This window comes from Lipophrys pholis (genome assembly GCF_963383615.2).
Source record: "Lipophrys pholis genome assembly, chromosome: 13".
Classification (NCBI taxonomy): Eukaryota; Metazoa; Chordata; class Actinopteri; order Blenniiformes; family Blenniidae; genus Lipophrys; species Lipophrys pholis.
In genome coordinates this window covers 3,576,741-3,596,426 of record NC_137632.1, presented here as the reverse complement: position 1 = coordinate 3,596,426, position 19,686 = coordinate 3,576,741, and the positions used below count along the sequence as shown (strand labels likewise).

The 19,686-nt window shown below is 43.6% G+C and overlaps 1 protein-coding gene across 1 annotated transcript in view; it reads right to left on the bottom strand.

The window, feature by feature from the left end:
• itgav (integrin, alpha V) overlaps window positions 1–19,686 on the bottom strand; it is a 53,478-nt gene that overhangs the window by 15,090 nt on the left and 18,702 nt on the right. Inside the window, exons 4-13 of the mRNA XM_080479133.1 lie at window positions 19,417–19,531; window positions 18,729–18,790; window positions 17,941–17,989; window positions 11,474–11,596; window positions 10,615–10,659; window positions 10,257–10,300; window positions 9,888–9,944; window positions 6,748–6,800; window positions 4,687–4,762; window positions 4,280–4,409 (exon numbers count right to left, since the gene is read on the bottom strand). Of these exons, the coding sequence (XP_080335259.1) occupies window positions 4,280–4,409; window positions 4,687–4,762; window positions 6,748–6,800; window positions 9,888–9,944; window positions 10,257–10,300; window positions 10,615–10,659; window positions 11,474–11,596; window positions 17,941–17,989; window positions 18,729–18,790; window positions 19,417–19,531 (754 nt within the window). The remainder of the gene's footprint in view (window positions 1–4,279; window positions 4,410–4,686; window positions 4,763–6,747; window positions 6,801–9,887; window positions 9,945–10,256; window positions 10,301–10,614; window positions 10,660–11,473; window positions 11,597–17,940; window positions 17,990–18,728; window positions 18,791–19,416; window positions 19,532–19,686) is intronic.

Genomic DNA, 19,686 nt, shown 5'->3' with positions numbered 1-19,686 from the left:
CAGACCGCCAGAGGCGGTGCTTTAAGCACTGGAAGATCATCCTTGCGCATACGCAGGTCGAGAATATTATAACAACAAAGTCCCTTGTGACCTCCCGGTGGCTCACATGAGTCTATATAGTCACGTGACACCGGAAGCTCAGTCCCTTTTCACCTTCTCCCTCGCAGGTTTGTATGTGTGGTTTGTATTATTGCTGATTTCCACTATTGTCGAGTTGGTTGCTGCTTGTTGCCTGGAGCCCTGTGACCTGCGGTCGGGGCTGCGAGTCATCTCGCCTTCCAAGGGCTGCACAAGCGGCGTTTCTACGGACTTTTCATCAGAGCAATGGTCAATGATCAATGGTCGTCATCCTACACCCGGTGAGTCCATTCATTGTGTTTTTTCGCTGATGCGTGCTCATTGTACTTTAATTGAAGCCACGATTCGGCTTGTTTGGGTGATTACCCGCCGTGTTGATGGTAGTCATCACATGTTTTTCGTTTTACGGCGTCTTCAGTCGGACGAGTTTCTCTACGGCTGCGTGCTTGTTTTCTTAAAAGCGACAGCGGTCTTCTTGTATTGGATTGTTACAGAGCCGGTTGCAAAACCGCTAGTGGCGACTCTGCTCGACCCGGTACATGAAACAGCGTTCAGGTTCGTGAAAAAAATAAAATAAAAAATGCTGCGCTCAGCCTACATGATTGGGAGTCACTAGTGGCGTCTCTGCTCGACCTGACTCGGTAGCACAGTGCCATGATAGGAGACGAACAGCAGTTTTTTTCTGGGGGGTGTTGTTGGACCTCTGAAAAAAAAACAAAAAACGGCTCAACGCGCATGTATTTGAGTCACTAGTGGCGTTGTCAGCTTGGCCTGACTCCCTAGAGCAGTACTATAATACTACAAACAGTACTGTGAATACATTTTGTTACTTTAAAAAAGAAATAAATAAAATGTTGGAGTGCCTGGCCTGCAGAGATTGTTTGGTCCCACTCCAGGCAGAGGATGGCCATGACCTCTGTCCCAGTAAAGTGGACAACCTCACAACAGAAGTGACTCAGATGAAGGCGCTGCTTCAGAACCTTCAGGCTGAGACAGGCTGCAATGTGATCACGCCTCGGGAGACGGAAGTGGCAACACATGATGAGGATGTGATATCTGTGGCTGTTTCTGATACCCTATTTCAAACGGACTATGATGAATTGAGCTCCCGAGTCTCCGAAGCAGGCTGCTATACCTATACGGGCTCTCAAGCCGCAGGAGAGGAATCTGTGACTGGAGCGATAAGAACTGCCCTTAGCCGATTGGGAGTAGAGGTGCCAACATTGCAACAGCCCCCCCCTAGTGCTCTCTTCCGACGCCAACCAACTGCAAGGCCCTTTCCTGTTCCCCCGGAATGCGTGAAGGAGTTGCACGCTTGTTGGACTGACACAAAGGCTTTTTCTAAGCAGACGTCAGATGGGCCGGCGCTGGCAGCGACGCAGGACGCAGACAAAGTTGGCCTGAGGCAGATGCCGGACGTAGAACCAGCTATTACCTCCCTCATTGTACATCATGAGGAAACGTTGAGGACGAATGCCAGGTGCCCACGACCGCAGTGTTGGATCACCGACGACCTACTCTGCAGAGTGTATGAGATGGGTGCCCGGATGGGGCGGATCAGAAACTCTATGTCCCACCTAATGTTTGGTCTGTCTGCGTCATTGGAGGAGGGGCTCCTTGACCAGCCAACACAAGGCTTAATGGACGCGTCCCTGCAGGCGTTTGCCTTAATATTGAGAGAGCTCGGCTGCTTGATGTCCACTCTGGTTCAGCCCCTCAGCACGTGAGTACTGGAGCCGCAGCATCTTATGGACAGAGGTATTCAGCCCTGTCCAAACCTGTTCTGGCAGCTTCCTCTGGACGGAGGTATTCAGCCCCATCCAATTCTTTTCCTGAACCTTGTCGGCAGGGCTTCAGTACAGCTCAGGACCAGAGGTCAGAAGGTCCCCCCACGCTTCTAGAGCCGGACTGGCTAACCAGTGGCATTCCAGCGGTACATGGTCGGGTCAGGGCACAGGCGCTGTCACAGGAGATTCACACTTTGCTGGCCAAAGGTACCATCACACCTGTGGACCCCCTGCGGACCAGGGTTTCTTTTTTATTCAAGGTACTTCCTAGTACCAAAGAAAATGGGCGATCTGTGCCCCGTTCTGGATCTGAGAGGTCTGAACAAGTTTTTAAAAGTAATTCCGTTCAGGATGCTGCGCGTCAACCAGGTCCTCCAGGTCCTCCAGGCAATATCTCCCGGCAACTGGTTCATGTTAATCGATTTGACAGACGTGTATTTTGATGTCCCAAATGCACCTCAACATTGCCGTTTCTTTCGGTTTGCACTAACAGTTCAGGGTTCTCCCCTTCGGACTTTCCCTGTCCCCCAGGGTATTCTCCAGATGCGTGGCTGCAGCTCTGTCTCCACTGCAGGCTCGGGGGTTGCAGATCCTGCCATATCCGGACGGCTGGCTGATATGTGCACTGATGCGGGAGGATGTCATTTGGAACATGCAGACTGTACTAGATCATGTGGCCTCACTAGGCTTGCACGTCAACCTAGAGAAGAGCAATCTGGTCCCTGCGCAGGTGACCACCTTTCTTGGGATGGTATTGGATTCGCGGACGATGACCGCAAGCCCCTCAACTCAGCGGGTCCAGGATATTTTGGAGATGTTCCCACACTTCCAGCGTGGGCGGGCACTTCCGTATGTGCTATACCTTCGCCTTCTTGGCAAGTTAGTGGCATCGTCAACAGTGGTCCCGTGGGGACTGCTGTCTCTTCGCCCATTTCAGATGTGGCTCAACAGGTTGCATCTGGACCCCTGGCGTCACGATCACAGACGCAGGAGGCTGTGCGTGTCTCCTCTGTGCCTGCGATCCCTGTCTCAGTGGAGACAGAGAGCGTACCTCACGCAAGGTGTTCCCCTGGGTGCCTTTCCTTCTTGTTGGGAGGTCGACCATGCCGATGCGTCTCTCCGAGGCTGGGGAGCAACGTGGCAAGGGCAGATGGTGCAGGGAACATGGTCACCCTGTCAACGGACACAACACATCAATGTGCTAGAATTGACGGCTGTGCAGTTGGCACTAAAACAATTCCTCACACACCTTCAGGGGAGACATGTTTTGGTAAGATCGGACAACGCCAGTGTGGTTTTTCACATCAACCACCAGGGGGGAACCAGGTCTGTGAGCCTATTCAGGTTGGCCGCCCAGATTCCCGCCAGTGTGGTTTTTCACATCAACCACCAGGGGGGAACCAGGTCTGTGAGCCTATTCAGGTTGGCCGCCCAGATTCTGACTTGGGCAGCACCACGTCTGGCCAGTCTGAGAGCCATGCACATACTAGGAGACCAGAATGTGGCTGCGGACTTTCTGTCCCGCCAGTCACCGTTGCCAGGGGAGTGGAGGCTTCACCCGACAGTGGTAGACCAGGTTTGGCAGACCTTCAGCAGAGCAGAAGTCGACCTTTTTGCTTACACGGAGTCCATTGCACTCTGTGGTTTTCCCTCAAAGGCGAGGCCAGTTCCCTCGGCCTGGACGCACTGGCACACAACTGGCCCAGAACTTTACTATATGCCTTCCCACCGTTCCCACTGATATTCCCAACATTGCTGAGGGTCTCTCAAGAACACATTGATCCTGGTGAAAAAACCTTTGCAGAAACCAGACTCAGAGGTGGCGGCTTTCTGCTGACCGGTTGGGGTGAGGGGAGATACAAACCTTGGTTTGGGTAGTAGGCATGAATCCCAGATGCCCCCCAGAGCGTTCACTCCCTTGGAAATCCCTGTGTGCTCGCGAGAAGTTTAAGGGACTGAGCTTCTAGTGTCACGTGACTATATAGACTCACGTGAGCCACAAGTGACTTTGTTGTTATAATATTCTCGACCTGATGATCATCCAGTGCTTAAAGCACCGCCTCTGGCGGTCATCGGGGATTCATAGAACCGCAGGTACATACGTAACTTTTGTTTTGTGTTACGCCCATTAACGAGCAACGTGATTGGTCAATTGATACCATGTGGTCTACACCTTTTGAAAATATGATTGGTGTTTAATTCTCTGACTCATGCTGGTGTGTTCAAATACTAAAGCAGAGAGGAGGATTTTCCTTTCCAAGATGCTGAGGAATTATACCTGCAGAATCCACACAGGCAGTATTAATTATATGGCCCTATGATCTATCTAAATTTTCACTCCCAAAATGAATTGATAAAAGGAAATATATTAATCATAAGAAGGAATGAAGTGGGTTTTTGTTGATCTTTCGTACCATTGAAGCCGTCCATGTCCACGTCTCCTAGAGCTGCGATGGAAGAACCGTATCTGGCGTAAACCTCCGTTCCAGTCAGCAGCTGAGGGGGGTGGAAGGAAAATCCTCCTCGACTCAAATATACTGACACCTGGAAAAACAGACAGCTGCAGTAACTAACAAGGAGAGACGTCAAAACTAGAAATATGCTGTGTGTGATCTTTTCAGTGTTTTATTTAGAGTAAGGATTGTTGTTTCAATTGCAACACTGAAGATAATTAGCTTTTTATATGATTGTAGAAACATTTAGAGACAGATCACCTTAAACGTGATTTATTACACTGTGTGCGTGAGTGTGTGTGTGTGTGTGTGTGTGTGTGTGTGTGTGTGTGTGTGTGTGTGTGTGTGTGTGTGTGTGTGTCCCCTACCTGTCCAACCTCCCTCAGTTTCCCGTCTGACCCTCGGTCCATGAAGAGAGGAGCTCCCACCAACAAATCCACCAGCCTGAAAGAGAGATGATAAAACAAATAAATCCAGTCCAATCCGTATTAATTTATAGAGCACTTAAATCAACTACAGCAATCAAAGTGCAATACAAATGACAAAATAAAATCTTACAAGATGAATTACATTACATTAACAAATTACAAGTGCTGTCAAAAATAATGTGTTAATTTAATTAATGATTTGAAACGTTTAATTCGTGAAAAACATTGAATGTAATTAATGGAGTTTGGTTTACTTTCACTTTTTTTTTAACTGTCTTACTGGAGCAGCAGCATGTGCAGCGTCACTGCACCGTGACTCCAGAGCAGGACAATACCGAGTGGAATAATAAGGCAGAAGGTTTCATGTTAAAAGTTTCCCTGAAAGCTGATTAAGGACCTCAAAATCATTAGCTTTACTTTGAAAAGCTGAATTTAACAACCACAGAAGTAATTCTCCTCTCTCTCTCCTCTCTCTCTCTCTCTCTCTCCTTCTCTCTCTCTCTCTCTTCTCTCTCTCTCTCTCTCTCTCTCTCTCTCTCTCTCTCTCTCTCTCTCTCTCTCTCTCCTCTCTCTCTCTCTCTCTCTCTCTCTCTCTCTCTCTCTCTCTTCTCCTCTCTCTCTCTCTCTCTCTCTCTCTCTCTCTCTCTCTCCTCTCTCTCTCTCTCTCTCTCTTCTCTCTCTCTCTCTCTCTCTCTCTCTCCCTCCCTCCCTCCCTCCCTCCCTCCCTCCCCCTCCCTCCCTCCCCCCTCCCTCCCTCCCTCCCTCCCTCTCAAACCAAAACCCAGACTTATGTTAGATGCTCATTAATTAATTTATTTATGTTTTTATTATTTTGCTCATCTTGGAGAGAAACAGCATTCAAGCTAAAAGAACGTTATAAAATATCCATTACAAGTTTCAGTCTTCAGTAGAAAAACAATGTAATTCATTACAGAAAATTGTGCAATTAATAAGTAAATTTTTTTTAATCGATTGACAGCACTACAAATTACTTTACAAATGTATAAACAAGTGCAAAGAGAACAAAATAAGCAGCTCGCATGTTAATGTTAATATCTTACATGGACTTAAAAAACAGGGACAAGAGGCTTTAAGGGTTTTAAGATTTGATTAAAAAAGAGACGAAGAAGAGGAATCTGTCTGATGTGCAGTGGGAGATTGTTACGTAGTCCAGGAGACGGGTGTCAAACTCATTTTGGTTGAATGAGTCAGACCAGTAAAGCGACAATAGTAGTACCATAATAACCTATAAATTTAAACTTTAAAAGGTTTTGTTGTTGAGTACATTTTTGTGTGTATGTGATGAATGATCAGTTTATCTGAGATCAAGTACAAGTCTTAGTTTACCGTCTGTGTGTTCAACTTTGTGTGTTCGTTTTGTTTTTTGTACCGTCTCGAAAAGTTGTTTGTTTCGGTTGTTTTTTGTGAATTGAATGTGTTGATCTTTTCTGTGTTATATTAGAAAATGAAGATATGGAAGATTTGACAAGGTTGTGGTGAAGTGGTGGTAGTCATGTTAAGAATGTCCTCGGTTCAAGTTTGAGTTGGAGAATTTCCATGTAGAGTTTGCATCTTTTTCCTCCCGACACATGCTTGGGTACTCCAGTTTTCTTAAACTGTCGAAGAAACGTGGGTTTGGGGTTGATTGGTGACTGGATTTGTCCGATGGTGTGAATGCGAGTGTGTCGGAAATACGCACAGATACATTTCCGAGGTGGAGTGTGTTTAGAAGATGCTGGTTTATATCCATCCATTTTCTTTCTTCTAAGTGAAAATGCACAAAAAGTAAGAAAATGTGTGTTTGGTAGATTATTTCTTGGATACAAAATCTTATCTAACCCTAGCCCTCAAGTCTGTTCAGGGTGTGCTGCAAGACTTGAAAGCTGAAGAAGACAGAACAGCTGTGAAGCTGCACTTCCTCAGGGTTTGCAGAGGTTACGAGTCCTAATGTCTCTTTAAATTCAGTTGCCAGGAGCTCTTGTGGTTCGTTAGTAGACTTACCCGTCATTGTTGATGTCTGAAGCAGCGACTGAATGTCCAAAATAAGCAGCCATCTACAAAACAAGAGGAAACAAATGGAACAGTAAGTTCATCGTTGATTATTCCAGCACGAAAACGCATCGTCAACACTGCTGGGCTTCTGGCTGAAGCTGCATGTCAACAGCCAACAGTGCAAAGCATCATGGGATTGATTCAACGATGGCCTCGGATGATATTATTGGTGGATAAAAACCTGATTATCAATCTGATCTACTGAGAAGAATTCAATCAGTCTGACCACGGAGCTGCAGCTGATGGAAACAGTTTAATGAGAACAAAACTTTCTAATACAAGTTTTTAGCTGCTGAATGTCATGCTTACAGGTGCTAACATTAACGCTATATCAGTGGAATCATTTCACTTCAGGGGCCCCATTCAGCCCGATCTCATCTCAAAATAGCCGGACCGGTAAAATAGTGTCATAATAATCTTAAAATTTTCACAATAACTAAACTATTAGTATCACAAATGACTACAATCTGGAGCTACAGTAAATTTTAATAATATTTTATGCTGCTAAATACAGTGAAATGTCCAAAAAACACTATCCAAAGTAAAAAATCTCTGTTTTCTTTAAAATCAGACTGGAGTCTGTTACGGTCCAGTCCTGGCCCATGAGCCTATGATTTGACACCCCTGTGCCATAAACATGCTTATATAACCTAGCATTTGCCGGCCTATTGTTGTGCAGTTAAAGTGTATCTGCACATTAAAATCAATGATTTCATATCTTATTGAAACATCAACAGAAAAAATACAAACCATTTCTTTTGCAATTGCCACGTGTCATGCCATTGACACGGTTTCCAGCAGGGACATGATTCCGATTAAGAAGTTTATCTTAATTATTCAATGTCACTTTCTTCTCAATTGGCACCACAAGGTGATTTAGATTCAACCGTTATTCATAAGAGGTGCAGACACAATATTCAAGGAGCGAGAAGCAACAGCAAAAGGTCGATAAAAAGAGAGGCCAAGGACAGACACTGAAAACCGGAGAGAAAAGGAGGAAACCGATAAAAGAGAGGTGAGTGGGTTCAGAGGCTGAGTCATGGAGGACGGGCTGAAAAGTGAAGAGGAACTCTGTCATTAACTCTGCTGTTGACAGCCTGTGTTTCCCTCTCCGCCCTCCTCAAACTCTCTCTCCCTCCTACGCCTCTCCAACTGCACTTTCTGACTTCACAATATTGATGCTTCATCAGTCAGATGAAGAAAGCCACAGTTTCAGGACAGACCATTTAAAAAGAAGAAAAAATAAATAAATCAATAAAAATGCAATAATAACTAAATAATATTTATTATCAGTGGTGGACCGTCAGCACCTGCAAGGGTTTCTCTGCAGGCCGAAGAAAAATATCAGAATCACAGACTGGAATTATTTAAGCAGTATTCATGGACAAAATATAATCAAACTGTCTGTCCGCTTCCTCTCAGAGCTTCTCCCCCGGCTGCTTCCAGACACGTACGTCCATATTAAAGCTTTTAACCAATCACATTTCAGCCATCACCTGTTGCCGGGGTAAAGAAATCTGCCTGAGGCCTTCACTTTCATTTCTGCAGGCGTCTATAGTGTGAAATAAGTGTCTGTGACGCTGCTGCTTCAACCAATCAGATTGTGATATTGGCGACTCAGGACCTTCTAGAAGGCCTGGGGTGACGTCAGTGTATTCAAGCCCTCTGATTGGATGGTCACAGAGTTCCCTCTCCAGCTAGCTGACTGCTTCTGTAGCAGCTGCATGAACAAAAATATAGTTGTGTTGATTAAATAAAGTTTTTGTCAACCTACAATGACTAAAGGAAAAGATAAAGACATTTGGTTGCAGATTTATTGTCCAAACAATTTTCAAGATTTTCCCAAGAGGTCATTGAACGCACCGCAGTGCTCCAAGTGCACAGAGCATTTCTGCATGGTAACATGGTTTTTGTAGCCATAATTAAGTTATTGAGGGGTCGATTGAGTCAGGCCAGCACTAGTGAAGGCAGAGGTCTGAAATGCACGGCCCGCCACTGATATATATATATTCCACCTTCAAAGTCGTGTTCATTAAGATTCAAGAATCTTGCAAAAGTTTTAACATCTTCTGTTCAGTGTGCAAAGAAGCTCAGTCACAAAGTTCATGTTCAGGGAGCTTCCAGCTCAAAAGTTGAAGTGTGGGGTCAAGAAGACGAGGGGTGAGTGTAAATGTCAAAGAAAACTGAGGCAAACATGTCGATTTTTAGCTTAAATGTTCGATTTGACCTTTTGTTCCGAGTTGTTTTTATTGTGGGCGGCAGCCGATTCTCGCTGGAGAGCTGAGGCCTCATTTACACGATGTGGTTTCAAGTGAAAACGCAACGTTTTGGAGTTTTCATTTCATGTATATAAAAATTTTACATTTTCACTGCAATGTTTTGACAATGTCCGTTCACACAGCAACGGCAGAAACACTGGGAGTTTGAGAAGTTCCACCTTGGGAGCAGTTTTCAAATAGTTGCGTTTTCACGTTTGCCGTGTTATTGGGCCCTAAGAAAGACGGTCCCTGGCCGGCCTCGGATCAGTTCCCAGGTTTGCTTTGGATTGTAGAAATGATCCGATTATACTTTTCTTTGACATGTGCAATGTACAGATGAACTGAAACGAGCCAAAGGCGTCCCAGTCCCACGGTTAAGAACCACGAGAGAACACAGAAGTCCATGTGGGACAACACTGACAGAACTGCTGCCTTTCAAAAAGAACGTCCATGTTTGATCTCTTCCTGTGGTCTGATAGCCTGGGGCTCCACCTACGATCCTGAACTATGAGTACGAGTATCATTATCAAAGTTATATGTATGAACGTTTTATCGATGATTTATAATTTCCTCAGGAGATGATTTGCCAGATCTAAAGTACCTGGATCACAACCTGCAGACACGACCTCAACACCCAGTTTACTGGCTCCTTCAGTACTACTAGTTCTTACACCCAGTATTTCCTGAACACACAGTGTTCACACACATTCGGCTTCATAATTGTTTTCACTTTACTGGATCTGTGTTTGAATAAATGTGGATTTGGTTGAGAACCCTGGTGCCCTTTCATTACAGAGGATTCTGTGTGGTACAAGTCATCCAGAGACTCACCTGAGTGCCTGTGAAGTTGATCATGGACTCCATGTTGAGAGCATTGAAGATGTTCACCTGAAACATTCAAACCAATTTCATGTCATCCATTTCAAAAGAGTAGCATTCACAGCTTTCATTATTGGATGTACAGAACAGCACGTTTTCATTCTTACTTGCGATTTCATCCATTAAACAAATAGAGGAAATAAGAACTGCTGTATCAGTGCAACGCACTGGAAGGATTGTAAAAGCTGCAATCTAAACGCTGATACTTAATGACACGTTTAGCTCTTCAAACACCCGGGATTAGTATGTTTTTCATTGCCAGATATCCAAATATGAGGGCGACTCATAAAAAATGGAGTGTGAACACGATTTGACACTTACATAACCGAGCGCCTTGTCTCCTCTGGGCACTCCAGTCACATAGTCTGAAAAGTTAAGAAAAGATACACAAGGAAGCCAAAGATCAGAGCTTTGTCTCGTCAATGGTTTATTGGCCTTGTTGTTGAAGAGATATATATCTGCATTTACATGGAGTAATTAAATAAATTACAACCAGAGTTTACCTTCATGAAATGAGGATGAAAAAAACTAAATTAACATTTTGATATGCGAGATGTTTGAATCTAACTGATACACATTATATTCAACCTGTGTCTTCCCCTCACTGAGATCACCAGCACAAGAGGTATTTAGAAAGAAAACATTAAAAACTCTGTTTGAATTGGGCGGTGTTTCCTACCTTCCTCTCCATCATCGTTGAAATCTCCAACCGTTACAGAGTAGCCTGGTAAATACAGACAGAGCAGGATTTTCTTGGTAAATTTACTAACATGTTAAAAATGGATAAAATAGCTACAACTGCCAATTATATATTATATATATATATAAAAGATATATATATATACACACACAGATATATATGTACAGGAAAATCAAGCTGAAATCCTAAAACTTAATGGTAGATGTTTTTTTTCCAGCAAAAGCAATAAACATAAAATAAAGAAAAAATGTGAAAAAGAAAAATGGATAAATGGAAAAGAAAAGACAAATGAAGAAAAAAGAAAGAAAAACTTTAAGAAAAAGAACAAACTTATAAAATAGTTAAAATGAGAAAATCCATGTAAAAAAAAAAGGACGAACCTCTGAAATTGAAAAACAAAACATTTAATGAAATATAATAATGGCTTGGATTTATATAGCACTTTACAGAGACCATTATTCATTCACACCAGTCTCACCAGTGGTGGTGAGCCACGCTGTCACCACAGCTGCTCTGGGGCATGCTGCTTCTTTTTTTATGATTTTCTTTATTCCAGATATTTAACATGTTTTGTGGCTCCGGTCAAATTTTATTTGGTGGAAAATTGGACCAAAAAAATGCATGATGTGTTGAACGTGCTCTGTAAACAAAAAAAATAAGATCTCTATTTATTTTAATTATCATCCAAATGTTTGTGGAAATGTTCTTCTATCCAATCTAATGATTTACAGCCTGTGTAACAGAGGATCAAAAATCGCTTAATGCAGTGTGTGTGTGTGTGTGTGTGTGTGTGTGTGTGTGTGTGTGTGTGTGTGTGTGTGTGTGTGTGTGTGCTCACCGAGATAGCTGTCATCATACTGAGCACCAGCAGACTTGGTAGCGAGTGTCTTTCCGTAGGGAGTGATATATTTTTGATCGAAGCGTGAAAAAATCTCAGAGATGTCGTCCGAGATCAGCTGGCCTGCAAAGAAAGGACAAAATAAAAAGATGAAAAAACAAGAAGAGAAAACGATGAGTTTCTTGTCTGTAAAGCAGCTTTATTACTCATTTATTCTCCTTCAGACGGACACACACACACACACACACACACACACAGAGGGTACATCCGAATTGTCCCTCCTATCTCCTTAACTATCGACTTCACCTTAACCCCTGGATGACGTCACGAGGTTAAGGTAAGGTGTTAGGAGGCTTCCTAAAGGAGTTAGGAAAGGTGTTAGGAGGCTTCCTAAAGGAGTTAAGGAAAGGTGTTAGGAGGCTTCCTAAAGGAGTTAGGAAAGGTGTTAGGAGGCTTCCTAAAGGAGTTAAGGAAAGGTGTTAGGAGGCTTCCTAAAGGAGTTAAGGAAAGGTGTTAGGAGGCTTCCTAAAGGAGTTAGTGAAAAGTGTTAGGAGACTTCCTAAAGGAGTTAAGTAAAGGAGTTAGGAGACTTCCTAAAGGAGTTAGGAAAGGTGTTAGGAGGCTTCCTAAAGGAGTTAGTGAAAGGTGTTAGGAGGCTTCCTAAAAGAGTTAGAGAAAGGTGTTAGGAGGCTTCCTAAAGGAGTTAGTGAAAAGTGTTAGGAGACTTCCTAAAGGAGTTAAGTAAAGGAGTTAGGAGGCTTCCTAAAGGAGTTAGGAAAGGTGTTAGGAGGCTTCCTAAAGGAGTTAAGGAAAGGTGTTAGGAGGCTTCCTAAAGGAGTTAGTGAAAGGTGTTAGGAGGCTTCCTAAAGGAGTTAGTGAAAGGTGTTAGGAGGCTTCCTAAAGGAGTTAGTGAAAAGTGTTAGGAGACTTCCTAAAGGAGTTAAGTAAAGGTGTTAGGAGGCTTCCTAAAGGAGTTAGGAAAGGTGTTAGGAGGCTTCCTAAAGGAGTTAAGGAAAGGTGTTAGGAGGCTTCCTAAAGGAGTTAGTGAAAGGTGTTAGGAGGCTTCCTAAAGGAGTTAGTGAAAGGTGTTAGGAGGCTTCCTAAAGGAGTTAGTGAAAAGTGTTAGGAGACTTCCTAAAGGAGTTAAGTAAAGGTGTTAGGAGGCTTCCTAAAGGAGTTAGTGAAAGGTGTTAGGAGGCTTCCTAAAGGAGTTAAGGAAAGGTGTTAGGAGGCTTCCTAAAGGAGTTAAGGAAAGGTGTTAGGAGGCTTCCTAAAGGAGTTAGTGAAAGGTGTTAGGAGGCTTCCTAAAGGAGTTAAGTAAAGGAGTTAGGAGACTTCCTAAAGGAGTTAGGAAAAGTGTTAGGAGGCTTCCTAAAGGAGTTAGTGAAAGGTGTTAGGAGGCTTCCTAAAGGAGTTAGGAAAGGTGTTAGGAGGCTTCCTAAAGGAGTTAAGGAAAGGTGTTAGGAGGCTTCCTAAAGGAGTTAAGGAAAGGTGTTAGGAGGCTTCCTAAAGGAGTTAGTGAAAGGTGTTAGGAGGCTTCCTAAAGGAGTTAGTGAAAGGTGTTAGGAGGCTTCATTGCAGTGGCAGTCGAACCGCATTTTCACTTAGCGACGTCATAATAATCCGACAGCGGCGCAAGTTATTGACGTCTGCCGTGGTGGGGGAAGAACTACAAGTTTCAGAAAATGGACTACAAAAAATAAATACCAGCAATAGTAAAAATCAGATAAAACCTTGAGTCAGATATAAATACAACAACGAAAGTAGGTCAACGGTTAAAATATGTATCAGCAGGTGCAGGAGGTCAGGCAGTGATCTGAGTTCTTGGTGAAACTGGTTGTCATTTTTATGTTGAGACGGTGGGGGGACACCCCCCACCGTCTCAACATAAAAATGCCGACACGGCCGATACTTTCAGCACCTGCCGACACGGCAGGTGCTGAAAGTAACTAAAAAGTTACTTGTAATCTAACTTAGTTACTTTGACAAACAGATAATCAGTAAAGTAACTAAGTTACTTCTTAAAGGAGTAACTAGTAATCAGTAATCATATTACTTGTTCAAGGTAACTGTGGCAACACTGCCGTTTACACAACAACGGCGCTCGGAGTCACTGAAAACAAAATTTTTTGAAAACAGCTCCCAAGGTGGAACTTTTTGAAAACGCTCCGTCTTGGTTTAAAAGTAAAAACGACGCTATTTCACTTCAAACGTTGTCGTGTCAACGAGTCCTGTTAGACAGAAGGAGAACAAAGAATGATCGTGGAGAAAACAAAGCAAAAATAGAGAGAACATAGAGACTTCAAGGAAGACAGAACGAAATATGAGCGATAGAGAACAATGAGGGATTAAAAAAAAGAAAAACTCAGAGCAACGGAGGGCTCAAACAAATAAAATAGACCAGAGGAAAAGCAAAGAGAAACCTGAAAAGGAGGGTATGGTGGCACCAACATGAGGGGAAAAAAGCTAAATAGAAAAAAAAAAGGAAAAATCCTTAAAAAAGCAACAGTTGTACAAGTTTGTTTACAAGCTGATAGTTGACTTGTAATTAAAGGAGCCACAGAGACACGGTGTTAACAGCTGGCTAATCAGAAACAGAGGCACATGTACTGTAGCGGTGTGTGTGTATGGTTGGTTGTGTAATTGTGAGTGTTGACTCAACAGGAAACAATAATTAGGCTGGCACAGCCCAGGAAGAACCTCGCCATGCAGGGAGCAAACATGTGTGTCACGCCCTTCAGTGTTAGACGGCCGGGCAAACAGGGATTACAACCGGCCACAGACCACCACACACACACACACACACACACACACACACACACACACACACACACACACACACACACACACACACACACACACACACACACACACACACACACACACACACACACACACACACACACACACACACACACACACACACACACACACACACACACACACACACACACACACACACACACACTGTACTTCACCTGTGCTTGCATTCTTAAAGTGGCAGCACACTGCTGTGAGACCAGGCAACCAGCTGGGATTACAAGACTTTCAGGAGAAACTGGGAGCTGGGAAAAGTCCCATTTCCCATTGAGAAATAGGAAACAATGTGAAGCTATACTGTAATAATAATAATAATAATGTGCATAAACATGACAACATTGTACCACCTGAACACTCTTCCTTGGCCATGTTGCTTGTTTGTCACTGTCAGTGACATTCCACAAACAATTCCTAAATAAGTGTCATAATCAATAAAACAGGAAGTGACAATGCAGAAAAAACCAAAGAACATGGCCGTCCTAACACGATTGTTTTTGCCACCGACCCACAGTGACACATCCCAGCTTGCACTCGCTGAGCTGAAAGCTTAACACAGTGTGGATTTGGACTTTCAGCTGCACATTTGGGTTTGTCTGACAAGCTTGTGGTGAACAAGGAGCAGGGAGGGATGCATTCAGGTTTCTTATGTGTTTTGGAATAAAAAATGAATAAAAAAGTCAGTTATTCGACTATGTTTGTCATCAAAAACACATTTAATTTGCCGCTGTCTGTGTGTGTGTGTGTGTGTGTGTGTGTGTGTGTGTGTGTGTGTGTGTGTGTGTGTGTGTGTGTGTGTGTGCTCTCTGAGCTTTATTCAGATAAAATCTACCTGGATGTACCTTCCAGTGTACTTGTGCTTCCGAGAACTGAACATGATCCATCTCGTTCTTGATCTTTAGCCACTGATGTCACTCTGCCTTTTAAATATGGCGGCGACCACAAACAAGAACGTCGGCGCCATTATTTGATACCGCACTGGCGGGGTTTCAAGTTTGAGAGTAGTATGGCGCTGACTGTGAGCAATTATGGCGGCGACCACAAACAAGTATGTCAGCGCCCGTAAGCCACCATCTTGATACCGCACTGGCGGGGTTTCAATTCTGGAGAAGTACGGTCGCACTGCGGATCATGTAGTGCACCCACTGTCTGTGCCTCCCACCAACAGTGGCGCTGTGATTGGGCTTCAAAACAAAATGGCGGCGACCTGCAGGAAGCGGCCATATTTCATGTACTTCCGCTTCCCATCTGTGGTGATTCGGAACAAAATGGAGGAACAATGTTTGTACTGTTTCCTCTTCTGACCTTATACTAACCTCAAGTGGTCTTTTGGGAGAATACATGCATACATACATTCGTACATTTCATACTTGCATGTAGAGAGGAGTTTATTACAGCCTCATATAAAAATAACAATAATACACAATAAACAAAAAAACAATAATGATAATTAAAGCTGCAAGGTTGGTTGGGACCTCGCTGCCCTGAACTCCGGCCCGTTGGGTCGGCCCAATCCCGGCCTCGGGCCCCTTTAAATTTATCTTTCTGAAAATCACACAGGTTCCTCCCCAGGTGTCCCTGACCTGGAATCTGGTCTTATCTGACATGCTAATCTGCTAAGCTAACTAGCCTAGCATTAGAATTATTAAGCATGCTACCTAGCAATACTAACATGTGTGTTTGTGTATTCATGTTGTGTCTGTGCAATGTGTGTGTGTGAGTGTAGAGCACTTCATGTTAAAGAATGACATCAGACCTTCTCCCCCTCCTCCTCCTCCTCCTCCTGCGACTGGCGTTTGTCTGTGTGTGTGTGTGTGTGTGTGTGTGTGTGTGTGCGTGTGTGTGTGTGTGTGTGTGTGCGTGTGTGTGTGTGTTCTCACTGCCCCCCTCTCAGCAGCTGCGACACTGAAGAGAGACAGATCACAGCCGAGACCCACCTCCCGAACGAGTCATTGTGAATCGAGAACCGTTTAAAAGACAGACAAAAGTAGCCCCTCAGTAAAAGCATAAGACCTGTAGCTACGTTTTGATGTAAATTTGATCAACAGTCGAGCGTGTTTCGTGGGTCAAATTTGGGCTCAAAGTCGCTTGGAGGAGGCGGGATTCGGCGGTCGGAACTTTGACGGCTAATAAAAACAAAACCGCTCGACTAATCAAAATGTTCTGGATTATTGAGGAGGAGAGTCTTCTCTGTCATTTAATAGTGTTTTGAAGCTGATACGATATTTGCCCTTAGAGCAGCTAGCGTTTACAAATCTTATTTTGAAAGGCAAATTGCTGACTTCCTGTTGGATTTAGGTCCGGGGTATGAGCACGTGATTCGTATGTCTCGATGAGACGAACCATTCAGTTTGGGTTTGATGTCTCTACGACATTCCTACAGTCAGTGGTTGCCGTTTTAGTGTTTGTAGGTGGGGCTTGAGAGCACATTTTGGCACTCTGGGGGTTAATTTGAACATTTTCTCATATTTTAATCTCGTGTTGATGAGCTTGGCAAATTTGATGAGCATGTGAGCATGTTTAGGGGGTCAAATATATTCTCCCTTCGAGGTTGAGGGCCTTTTTTGGGTGAAAATCGTACTTTGAAAGGCAAATTGCAGACTTCCTGATGAGTTTAGGTCAGGGGTATTGACCTGGTGATTTTTAGGTCTTGATGAGACGAACAATTGTGTTTTGGTTTGATCTCTCTACGACATTCCTAGGGGCCGTGGTGGCCGTTTTGGTGTTTGTAGGTGGCGCTAGAGAGATATTTTAGTACTCTGGGGGTCCGTGTTTACATTTCCTGAATTTTTTCGCCAGTCTTGATGAGCGTGCCAAATTTGATCAATATTTCAGCGTGTTTAGTGGGTCACATTTGGTCTCAAACCCGCGTCAGGAGTCAAAAAACAAAGAAGAAAGAAGAAACACACGAAATACAATAGGGTCCTTTGGAGGCCCTGGCCTTTCGTGCTCGGCATCGTATGGGAAGTGAAAAAATGTGGATGGGTGCTTCCCTAAAGGTTCCATCATAGCTCCACCACATCAAAACAAAACAAACATACCTGCAACTCTACATACAGCAAATTCTTACTAAACTGCTCGCATTGAGGAGAAAGAAAAAGTCAGTGTTTCTCGCCTGAGCTTGTCTTTTAGCCGTAACATTCAAAACCACAACAGGATTTTTAGACTTGGACTAAAGACAAAGTCTCATTGAGAGCTTCCGTACATGGAAACCTTTTGGAAGAAGCACAGCTATCTGTCTGGCTGAGGCTGCCAGCTGGCACCACAGCTCCCCCTAGGGGGCGCCGCACTGTTTGTTATTCATGCTGAGAGGCTGCAGACGTCAACTAATCTAAAAGTTAACCAAAGTAAAAGTGAGAATGGAGGAGATGAACTGAAAGTCTGAACAGTGCCTTTTTTTTTACACACACACACACACACACACACACACACACACACACACACACACACACACACACACACACACACACACACACACACACACACACACACACACACACACACACACACACACACACACACACACACACACACACACACACACACACACACACACACACACACACACACACACACACACACACACACACACACACACACACACACACACACACACACACACACACACACACACACACAGTAATACTCACCCTGCCAGTAAAAGCTGCCAGGTCCTCCCACCACCACCCTGTTGTTCTTCTGAAGTCATGTACAGGAAAAGGAAAAAGAAAAAGAAAAAAGAAAACAGTTTTTAACAACACTTCCACTTCTCTCACTGCCCTAAAATCAAAATCAGGATCCACAGGATTTTCAAGGTGTGTAATTAGTCCATAAATTAAATAAAACGCTACTGTGACATTTCTCTAAAGCAGCGAGTAGAAAGTACTGCACATCAAACTTTTAAAATACAGCAAAGAACAAAAGCCAAAACTCTCACGTGAATATGAACTGACACAGCATGTCAAACATGTGAGTGTGGACGTTGAAAGAAAAGTTGAGTTGCACACAAAGTACACAAACAGACGAGCAGACTGTCGCCGGAAAGACCTTGGCCATGATAACCACTGTAACCCCGTGTAAAACGCTGCAGCATTATCAAACCTGATGGAAGTGATGGCCAGTGGTTAAAGCTTCCTTCCTTGTGCACCAGATCATAGATCAGCCTCTTCGTGCTGACTGAATATGTGTGTGTTTCCTTTCTAATCTCTGTTGGCATCATGTTGGTATCCACCGCATGTCCAGACAGCCATCTACATTTATCTTGGATTTACTGCTATAAAACAGTCTGGATCACAAGAATGTTTTACAACAATCTTCATGAGTTTGCAACTTAACTTTGCAAATTATGTTTTTTTTTTTTCATATACTTGTACCTAATTTGGCTCTTGACAGAATCCTTTTCTCTATTGTACAGATCATAACTCTATTGGCCGTCTACCTTAAGAAAGCCAGCGCTGAAGCCAGCCTGACAGAAACCCTGCCCCTCTGGTGAGTTGGCACCTAAACAGAAAAAAGAAAATCAGGTCAGATGTACAAAATGCTATACAACTTACATTTCTGCATGCAACTTTAGAAATGTCCTCAATCAAGAGAAACCGAATGTCTACAGGTAGAAAATACAGGCTCTTGTTTTTATCCATCTCCATTTTTCAGTTGACCACTAATAATAATAATGTGTTTGTTGTTGTTTTCGTGGTGCAGATACACTGCGTATGGTTTAATAACACAGGGTTCTTCGCAAACATCAACATAAATGACTGAATCAATTTTTAATCTGATTCACAGGAGCTTCAGAAAGACTGAGTCAGATATATTTGTCTCTTTAAGCTGCTTAATGCTCCACTACGTTTACTTGATAATCTTTATCTGTTTTAAACTACGAAAGGAGTGAAGCTCAGAAACTGAAAAAGTAAAACGTCAAAATGAACTAAAAGCAGCTTTAAAGTAAAGCTGCTGGTGTAACTCCCAGCCTTATCAGAGCGATGCAAAGATATGAATGAAACATGCCTTCTCACTATTGGACTGTATCACACTAGAAAGTGAAATAAAACTGGACTGAAAAAGATCCTGGGACGTTCATGAAGTCACTCCCATTTTGGTTTTAATCACAGAGAAAAAGAACGTACTGGATCTGCAGGGCGAGTATTCCACCACCGCTTCTCCTTTTTTCAGGTAACACGTTCCCACCGGCTCGCGCTCAGAGACGCCGAAGGTCGACCACTGGTACAGAGGAGCGCAGGCCTGGAAAACACACAGCGTGCAGGAGAACACTCAGGAGCGGCGACAAGAGGCTGGCCACAGGTGCTTCACAACGCAGAGACTTTGTGTATCATGAGAGTATGAATTAGGCTTTATATTTATTATTTATATTTATCGGCGCATCCTTAATTAAAACT